The 10,709-nt window shown below is 38.5% G+C and overlaps 1 protein-coding gene across 5 annotated transcripts; it reads left to right on the top strand.

Annotated features, from left to right (window-relative positions):
- Positions 1–2,316: 2,316 nt before the first annotated feature.
- Positions 2,317–10,709, top strand: csnk1db (casein kinase 1, delta b). Of its 5 annotated transcripts, none has more exons than XM_058620713.1 (10): positions 2,317–2,815; positions 5,019–5,129; positions 5,625–5,773; positions 5,956–6,184; positions 6,309–6,479; positions 6,571–6,719; positions 6,895–7,063; positions 7,284–7,423; positions 7,869–7,937; positions 10,643–10,709. In XM_058620713.1, exons 1-9 carry the CDS (start codon positions 2,740–2,742, stop codon positions 7,920–7,922), a joined length of 1,248 nt encoding a protein of 415 aa, XP_058476696.1. In that variant the 5' UTR covers positions 2,317–2,739; the 3' UTR covers positions 7,923–7,937; positions 10,643–10,709. The 5 variants fall into 5 exon arrangements, with proteins under 5 accessions (XP_058476696.1, XP_058476701.1, XP_058476700.1 ...); XM_058620718.1 differs by having other exon boundaries at positions 7,284–7,330; positions 7,864–7,937; positions 10,643–10,703; XM_058620716.1 differs by having other exon boundaries at positions 2,318–2,815; positions 7,864–7,937; positions 10,643–10,703.

Here is a 10,709-nt window from a genome sequence, read left to right as displayed (position 1 = left end):
CTTACAGCTTTTGATGACAGACTTCTTTTAAAAATGCCTTGAGCAAAAATGTGTTAGATTCCAGATAAATCAAATATATCTTATTTTGAGGATTCCTCATGCAGCAGGTCTCCATGCACACACAGTTAAGAAATCACAACACTGGAATATTTGTAATATTATATGGAGGCACAACCCACAGCTTATTAAGATATAAGCAACAAAACATTTTCATTATACATACAGGTGAAATATTATTCTACAACATTGCTGCAAATGCATGGTAAATCTGGAAAAAAATATAAAGCAGTACTTTTAAAGATGCCAATGTTTCGTTTGTGTTTTTTAAGGCAATTTGACATAGAAAATAAATAAATAAATAAGTGCACTTGCATTAAGTTTACAGTGAACCTTAACTTAAATATAATTGATATATAATGGATACAAAAGCATGTGTCTCTCAGAAGCAATGTAAACCAGTCTTCATGTTCACTTATTTCAAGTGTCATGTACAGATTTTTATGCCAGATGCCCTTCCTGTGATCAGTTTAGACCAATTAGCAATGGGGATCGGGTACCTCAGTCGGGGGCACTCCAGCCCTTGACCTGGCAGGGACTTGAACTGGCAACCCTCCGGTAAATGCACCTTCACTGTAACTTATTTGGAACACAAACTACATCAGAGAACTTCATCCAAGAATCCACTTCATTGCACTACTGTCAGACATCCACTAGAGGTCACCATTAGTTTGAACAACTGAAAACATCATTGAGATGAAACTCTACAGCCTAATAATCTATAAATCTGTGAATCTTTCTTAACCTCGCAATTTTTGTCATTGACATTTGGATAGTAGATTTTTACAATAACATTGTAATCCTATTGTATTCTATTTTTAGAGTAGATTTTGGATGTACACATAAAAAATTTACTTTTTGTGTAAGTGTGTGCATTTACTTAAATTATGTCATTGTTATTAACGGCAACACTTTTTCATAGTAATGAATGTACGGTGCTTAACAAATGTATTAGAACACCACCCAATGTAAAGAGTATGTCACAGCTGCCCTAAATTCACAGCATTGGCAATTATCAAAATCATTTTTTTTATGTTTCTGTAATGGTCAATACACCAGTATATAGTAGCTCTTTAACTGAAATGATATTTTTAATGCTAAAATATAGTTATCATTGTTATCCATGAATTTTCAAATTTACTGTTGCACAAAAATCCTTAAAAAGTAGTACATCATTATTTCTTGATTAAGATGTCAAATTATAGTTATTTACTTGCATCCCTGAACAGAAAAATAAACTTTAGTGGTTGACTGTTATGATTGATTAATTTCTCAGAGACCCAAGTGAGTTGGCTCAAATTTGGGTATGAATAGGTGAATTCAGTTTGTTATTTTCCAAATAAGTAACAGTAACATTTTACACAAGCTTTTTTTTTTTAAAGTTTTTTCGTTTTTTTGACAGGTGGCCTAATACATGTGTGTGTGTCCATGTGCATATCAATATCTATGTGCACTACAATACTTTTCATGGTGTATTATGTCTTATATGGATGGTTGTTTGCTGTATGTAAAGGAAATAAGAATTGTAGGGATTGCACTCAAGTGGGCAAACTTACAAATTGGCTGTAAAAAAAAAAATCTGACAAAATGCAGACTAATTTACCAATTTGTTTTGTAAAGACAAACATTATTCCTGTTGTTGAATGATTCCAATATAATGATCTTACGCTGTAAGTCACAGTCACGTGACACAAGTACAGCCTGCTGTGTGTGAAAAGCATTGGCGTGCACGTGAGTTCCTGTTACCCAGTCTGTAAAACAACAGTTGTGCCATGTGAGCTGCCTCAGCTCTGCGGAGACTGGCTCACGAACAGCCAATGAAAAAAAAGCTCCTGTGGACAAGGCAAAGGCAGCCAATCAGAAAAATCAAGACGGAGTTTAGCGGGCGTGGCTACAGAGCTGGAGCTTATTGTGAAACAACGCTGCATGTGCAAAAGCACGCACACAGTAATATTCTAACTTGCTAATGTTTTGCTATTTTTTTCTTTTTCATTGGTATTTTACCAACAGTAAGTAAAACACAAAACTTAGTCAACGAGTAATGTAAAATATTCGGGTTACACACTGTTGTCTTTATTATTATATTTGTAATACTTACTGTTTTATTAACGACACTCTTTACTCTCTGCTCTGCTGTAACACTGTACTTGTTGGAATCATTATTGCATTATTAGTAGTTTATTATTTCTTTTAAGTAGGAAGAAATATTTTTACTTCCTTTATTTTTCCAGATTTGCCCATGGTTGCTAGGGGAAGTGACGTCAGCTCCGTCAATCAGTTTTCATAGTGGAGGAGAGGAACTCAGTGTTCTGAAGCTACGTACGGACCGGGCTGCAATCTGTCAGAAAAATCCGTCTCCATCCTTACGTTTTGGGTCACAATGGCCCATCTGACACGCAGAACATAAACTAGACGCTTCCCTTGACTGGATCACATCGATATTGTAGCTGTGCGCTGCTCAGAAAGATATAAAAGGAATGGTGAAATTTGGACTGTCAGAGAGGGAAGTGGGATTCTGGAGGGGAAGGGGCTTGTAAATTCAGGGGGGGGGGTTGTGAACCGTTCAGAGAAGGCGGAATATTCACCGAGGAAACGTCAACAAACAGGTGAAACGCTTAACTTTTATGAAAAAAAGCAAACTGCAAAGTGAGGCAACAGAGGCAACGTTAGCTTACAAGAGAAATGGAGCTACGAGTTGGGAACCGATATAGACTGGGCAGAAAAATCGGAAGTGGGTCTTTCGGGGACATCTATTTGGGTGAGTAAAAATCCATCATCTTTGTGCGTTCACGTAAAAGCCTCTTCATAAGCAACATTTGTGGGGCTTTCCCTTCATCCACAATAACAAATCTTCACGTCATGTTGTTCTTAATCAATTTACGTCACAGCTAAGCTAGCTGACATTACCTAACCTCTGTCCTGCTAATTACTGTGCTTGTCTGCTTGATATTGTAAGATAAAGCATCGTCGATTTCAACTAATACGTTGACAAATTAATGATAGTGCAGTTATTTTGCAAACTGACTCATTTAACGACGAAAAACAAGAAATACCAATAAGAAAAAAAAAAGTTTTTGCCTGTAGCCACCCTTTTCTCATTGGTATCATTGTGTTTTATAAAACTTATGATGATAATGAATATTATTAGTATTAATTAATAATGTCATATTTTGATGCATTCAGTTGGGGAATTGGCAGAGTTTGCACTTTGCTGCAAACTCTGCCAATTCCCCAGCTGAATGCATTTAATAGCAGTTGTTCATTGATGACACATGACAGTGGTAACATCATGTGATGATTAAAGTACAATATTTATATAACTGTCTATTCCCTATTGATTTCATTAGCTTAATACAGGATAGATATCTTACAGTTGAGAATCAGCGCTCACTGTCGAGCTGCTCTGATTCCTGTTCTTTGTTGTTTTCTGGTTGTCTTTGTTAAACTCCTTTGTAGACTTAAGTTACTGAGTAACAGAGTCCATGCTGCCTTCACAATACATGTATTAAGAATGTAGTTGAACATACACATAACAACAGCTTTGATATTGATTTTTACTGGGCTAAAGTATTAAACTAAAAGGCCAAATCCTGTGCCATCACTAAAATCAGGGCCATTATCCAGGTCCACACTCACACACATGTCTACGTTATTACTTGAGAGATTAAGGAAAATATCTCTACCCTTCTAATCTGGTCAATTCCAAAGATTAATGCTTTCTTCCTGGGCCCCCATTCCACAACAGTTAAGGAAAACCTCTTTAGTAATTTTTTGTGTAATCCTACAAACATGCAGACCAGTGTCTTTAAAAGCAACTATCATGGTGGAGGTAATTAAAATGACATAGTTGTAGCCCAGTCCTGTGGCTTGATGACTGAAAATCTGACTACTACCCAATCCCATTTTCATTCTGTCATGTTGTCCTGTTTTACGTGTTTGTTTGTTTTTACATAAAAATACTTGCTACACTGGTTTTTTATGGTGTCATTTAGGTTCAATTCCCTCTGACTTTTCTTTAAAAGACATAGCTCTTTCTCAATATATGGATTTATGGACCTGTTTACCTCAGATTAACATAGTGTAACTAACAATACATGCAATATAATAAGTCTAATTATTATTGTCAAAGGTCCCTGAAAATATTGAGATTATATTGTTTTCCAATATTGCACACCCTTATTCTATGAATGTAAATGCTCCCAAGAAATATTGAGTCAATCATTCAGACCACAGTCAAGCGGTCTGCATTGAATATGGTCATGTTCTGTTAGCAGTGTGAGCTTAAATTGCTATATAATGTTGTGGTAAATTTTATGACTAGCCACAGTTTAATGATGAAACAGAAGTGTGTTTACTATGCAAAGAGGAACAATGTTATGTAAATGCTGAAATGAAATAAACATCTCTCAGGTTCCTCCATGCATTTCTTGGTTTAGAAACAAAGAAGTCTGAATATTGCATATTTCAAGACTGTTTGATAAAATTTTGGGGCTGCAACTAACGATTCTTTTCATAATCGATTAATCTGTCGATTATTCTCTCGATTAATAGTTTGGTCCATAAAATATCAGAAAACCTTAAAAAATGTTGATCGTGTTCGTCAAGCCTGGAAATAATGATGTTCTCAAATGTCTTGTTTTGTCCACAAACCAAAATGATACAAAATGTGAATGATTTCTTCGTTATCCACAGCAAAGACATTAAGAAAATATTCACATTTAAGAAGCTTAAAAAATCATAAATCTTGTTTTAATCATGAAAAAAGCTTCAGACCGATTAATCGATTATCAAAATAGTTGTCGATTGATTTAGTAATCGATTAATAAACGATTAATCTATTAATCGTTTCAGCTCTATAAAATTTCAGATCTGTGTTGTTAAGTTCCACAGGTTGCTTGTGTTTAATTTAGTAAAATAGAAGATTTAAATTAACCATGTTATTATTCACTGTTTTTTTCCAGGCACAGACATTTCAGTGGGTGAGGAGGTTGCAATTAAATTGGAATGTGTGAAGACCAAGCACCCCCAGCTCCACATCGAGAGCAAGATCTACAAGATGATGCAAGGAGGAGGTAAAATATTATCCTGCATACTGAATCCACATCTCTCATCTTCCCCATCCTCATTTCATACTTAGTTATGTGGTCTTTCTCCCTTGTACCCAACGCTTTCTTGCACTCTTCTTCCTCTTCTACCCACATTACACCAAAATGAATGTGCAGATATGTGTTTGAATAGAGACAGTTGGATTTTGTCAAACAGCATTGGAAATTGTGTGTCCGTCTTGGTATTACCAAAAATATGACCCCATGCCATTTGAGGGAAAAATTTGGGTTACGTGGACAAGAAAAACTACCACTTATTTGCTATTTTTGTATGTATTTATGTTGTGTCAACTAAAATGCACGACAAATGCATTTATTTATAGTAACCATATTTATTTACAAATACTAAGTCATTGCCTTAGGAGTGTTCTGCCATAAAATGGCATCATTTTGTGTGAGCAAAACATATAATATGATGAACAATTGTAACTCTTTTTTTTTTTTAATACCATTTTTCTGCAGTGGGGATTCCAACAATAAAGTGGTGCGGAGCAGAAGGCGACTACAACGTGATGGTGATGGAGCTGCTGGGCCCCAGCCTGGAGGATCTCTTCAACTTTTGCTCGCGCAAGTTCAGCCTCAAGACGGTCCTGCTTCTCGCCGATCAAATGGTGAGACGGCTTGCTTTCTTAAGCAATGCATGCTTTAACTTTTTTTTTCATCTAAATACTTAAACCTTTATTGCTGTTACTTGAAAAAATAAACAACTCTAAATGATATTTACCAACTCTAAATGTTTACATGTTGCACTGAACTAACGTTAGCATTTTTCTTGTGTGCTTCTTCACAACAGATCAGCCGTATTGAATACATTCACTCCAAGAACTTCATCCACAGAGATGTGAAGCCCGATAACTTCCTGATGGGACTGGGCAAAAAGGGAAACCTGGTCTACATAATCGACTTTGGCCTGGCTAAAAAGTATCGCGATGCTCGCACACACCAGCATATCCCCTATCGTGAGAACAAGAATCTGACTGGCACTGCGCGATATGCCTCAATCAACACACATCTTGGAATTGGTATTGTTTTTTCCCCGTCTTTTATTCACTAACAGTGAATTTAAAGCTGCATTTACATCTAACTGCAGACAGTAATTTGTCCTTCTCTTGTTATCTTTAATTTCTGTCATCTTTATCTCCACAGAGCAGTCAAGGCGCGATGACCTGGAGTCCTTGGGCTATGTTCTCATGTATTTTAATCTGGGATCACTGCCTTGGCAAGGCCTCAAGGCTGCTACCAAGAGGCAGAAGTACGAACGGATAAGCGAGAAGAAAATGTCCACCCCTATTGAGGTGCTTTGCAAGGGTTATCCATGTGAGTATTAAACTTTTCTATGTTTTCATTACTAATTTCATCATTTCAGTCGTTCCGTCATCTGAGAAATGTTTTCTCCTCTTTCAAACAGCCGAGTTTGCAACTTACCTGAATTTCTGCCGCTCACTGCGTTTCGATGACAAGCCAGACTACTCGTACTTACGGCAGCTCTTCAGGAACTTGTTTCACAGACAAGGCTTCTCTTATGACTACGTATTTGACTGGAACATGCTTAAGTTTGTGAGTACTTATCATATTGTCTGAGCTGAACTGTATTTGCTTGAATCATCTAAGTGATCATTTTAGTTTAAAAATAGTAACTAATGGCTTTGAATGTACAGATTTCAAAACACAACATTAGTCCGTCATTTCTTTTTTGGCGTGTGACAGTGTTTGCTTTCGTTTGTGATCACAGGGAGCCAATCGTGCTGCAGAGGAAGCAGAGAGAGACCGCAGAGACCGGGAAGATAGGCTGAGACATGGCAGGAACCCGGGTGCCAGAGGAGTGCCTGCTGTATCAGGAAGACCAAGAGCAACGCAGGAGGGAGCACCGCCTACCCCACTAACACCCACATCACACACTGGTCAGTTCACATAAATGTGATAAATGTGCTGCAGAACCATCGACTGTGTGTTCAATTATTTGTACTTTTCTCTGTTGGCTTGTACATGTACAGTGTTAAGACATTCATGATGAGAGTATCACATTTGAATTTGTATTAGGAGACTCCATATATAATGTATAAGTACAGAATGTACCTTTTTTTTGTGATAAATGAATAACCTGATTTCTCGTCTCTCCAGCAAACACATCTCCTCGACAAGTGTCTGGTATGGAGCGTGAGCGCAAGGTGAGCATGCGACTGCACCGCGGTGCTCCTGTCAACGTATCATCCTCAGATTTAACAGGACGGCAGGACACCTCCCGCATGTCCACCTCTCAGGTACAAGACATCTTCCAGATGTATCCTAACGTCGCACCAAATCCAAAAGACAGAGAAGACACTGTTCTTAATAGAGATTGAACCACACCCCAGGCTAGGACTGCAGTAGGAGCTCTCTATCCTGGAGGGAATTTATTCTAAATACTATTTAAATTTCTACAAATCGATCCCAATTAATGTCTGACCTAAAGCCGTCGAGCTTCTTAATAATATTGTATTATTATTCTCTGATAACTGCTGACCCTCTTGAAGGGTTTGTCAACATGATTTACACAAGATCCAAACGCAAGACTCAAATTCAAATCAGTAAGAACAAACCGTCATTTCCTGATAGAGAAGTGCTGCGATTCAGCCCATATTTCTCCAGGTGTGTGGTTGGTACAGCATTTGGGTTCTGACTTGACATATTGGGCCTTCTCTCTCCCTTCCCCAAACCTCAGAATAGCATTCCCTACGAGCATCACGCTACCAAGTAGACGCTCGCCACGTCCTTGTGTGACGGCGGCAACACTGGGTGAGTTCTGCTACTAAAGCACCAGGGATGCATGCGGTTTAACTCCAGTTCTCCGCTGGGCTGCATCACTTCCAGCACGTTTAATTTCTTGCCTTCATAATCGGTGTCATTTGAGACATTATCTCAACATAGAACAGGCAACGGAAGAAAATCATCATATTGGTATGAGATTAGATAAGCAACATGCTCATGCAACACCACAGTAGATGTGGAGCTGTTGTTTGTAAATTAGTTACAGCCATTATTATTATCAATTACTTAGCTCTTAATAATTTTTTCATAGTTGCATTTAACAAGTCTCAACTGATCAATTAGATGTTGACTACTTCCTGCAAGAGTGAGCAGCCCGCTTGAGAACTGGGGGTAGATAATGCATCGCAGTGCATCAGAGCCTAAGAATGTAACCCCTGCCCCGTTGATCAGCTCTGTGCCTGTGGCTTGTTGCTTGCAGTGTTGGTTTTGATATGAGGCCACATTGATAGGATAGCAGGCCGACAGCCATAGCACCAAAAGGAACAAAATCTTCCTACACCCAACACCCCCTCACCCCCCACCCCAACCTGATGTCTGCGTCTCTGATCTTCTACTCTAAACGCTTGCATGGAATGAAGGAAGTTGTTAAAAAGTCAGCGTTGAGCTTGCTCATGGCTGTGGCTGAAAGTGTGTGATTAAGTTCAGACACGGAGTTCATGCTCTATGTCTTTCTAGAATGGAATTCTTTCCAATTAACTTGTTAAGTTTGTTGTGGGAATAAAACACCGGTATAATAAAACTACATTTTACACACCTTTTGTAGGCCTTTTGGTTCTAAACTGTATTTTGAAATCTTTCTGGTGAAAAGTGAGCAGAACATGGAACCTACATTTAAAGCATCTCTGTGTAAATATATTATATTCACAATTTAAATGTCCATTTGTGGGCCACAAACTCTGTTTATGCTTTGGTCTGTTATGCCCTGCCAACCACTCAAGAACGCAGCTCATAGCACTTACCACACCCAGGTTGTCATGAGCGTTAATTAAACACAGTGAGCATGAACATGAACCACACCTAAAAAGCCTCACTGTCACAAAAACCCGGCAAAAGAAAAAAAGGTTTTGCTGTGTAAAGTCATTAAAAACATAAATGGCTGTTGAGAGGAAGTTGATGACTTGCGGGGAAGCACACAGGAAGCCAAGGTTAGATACAGTTCTTTCTTCCTCTCCCTCATACACATTGTTCCAGAGACAAGCAGCTCTGTGTTGAAGTGTTGTTTTTTTAAACATTTATATGATTCTAAAGTGCCATATTACGTGTTGCAAAATGTCTAATGTAACTAATGTTAAATGGCACCATGGATTTTTGTTCATATCATTTTATATTGAAGTCTTTCCACACAAGGATTACTTTATAGTTTCTTCTACCACAGTTACTTCTTTCGCCCTTTCACTGTGTGGTGCAGCAGTGAAAAGGGTCCCCTGTTGTACAGTGTTTGGCTGCGCCACACTCTACTCACATACCAGTCTTGTGATGAATTAAAAATTCACATCATAGGAAAAAAAGAAATACCGCCTAGCACTACTTTCATGCCTTTATGCACTGAGTGTATTCTTGTTTTTGGAAGTCTCACTGGTTTCTGAGTGGTTACCTCATTACTACGTCATGTGTCTGCCGCTGGTTCTCAGCTCTGCCGCTAAACGCACTCGCTGACCTCCTTTACTCGGTTATATAAATGTACAGACTGATGCACATTTCTTTTGCCTCATGGCTGTAAACGCTTCCTTCATCACGGCAGTATTAAAGGCTTTTGTTTTTCAATTAAATGGTTTAAATGTAGCTTATTACTGTCGAGTTAAGACAACAGTGAAAGGAGATTAATAAGAGACCACAAACAATTGGGACATTAGCCCATCTGTTTCTCATTATACATTCACAGTGGTGGTGGAAAAAGTAAACCTTAAATTAAATAACTGTTCAAACCTTCATTGGTAGTGTGTCCTCAAGTTGTGACAGTGCTAAATTGTCTCTCTTTACAATTAGTTTGAACTTAAGACTGATGTACAGTGTATCTAGTATTTGAGATGTAGCTTCATGCACATCAACAACACTTGTTTGTTTGTTTTTGTCAGTAAATGTGTCTTGTGAAGAGTGAAGTCAACAGTTCTAGCTCTTTTCCAAACTTGTTTAATGTCATGTAAACGTGTTAGTCTGACTAAAATCAAGGTAGCCTTAGTCGGACTAACGTACCTGGGTCATAGTCCAATTACTCCTGCATGTATACGCTTAGTCAGACTGGAGTTGGACTTGGCGTTCTGTGCATGCACCAAAGTTTGACCTGGAAGTAGAAGAAGAAGACGTATAGACGCCGGCGGCGGCATCTTTCTTTGGACAACACGGCAACCTCAAGAGCCATGCTCGATCTAATTTGTATCACGATTAACATGTAGTCAGACATACGTGGCTAATAATTCGATTTTCTCCTCATTTATATTCAGAGATCATCATTAGCCCAGGGGAAAATTTACTTTGACAACGGCCACTGTGAAACTTTACATAATAACAGTACAAATCTTGTAATTAGTACAAATGAATGCAAAAAACAAAAACCCAGGCGATTCTAAAGGCGACACATGCTTTTTCTTGCCACTGTATTTCTGTAGTTTGAGCAGTGTCACTGGTGCTTGTTGAATTTGACCCTCCTGCTTCTTGTCCTGTATTTCCTCTAGGTGGCGCCTGGTGCACTGCCTGCAGGTCACCATCTTCTCACTCCTCGATGAGCCCCCCCCCCCCCCC

Source organism: Solea solea, chromosome 21 (genome assembly GCF_958295425.1).
Source record: "Solea solea chromosome 21, fSolSol10.1, whole genome shotgun sequence".
NCBI lineage: Eukaryota > Metazoa > Chordata > Actinopteri > Pleuronectiformes > Soleidae > Solea > Solea solea.
Note: the sequence above shows the minus strand (reverse complement) of the source record. Positions and strands in the feature narration are given on the sequence as shown.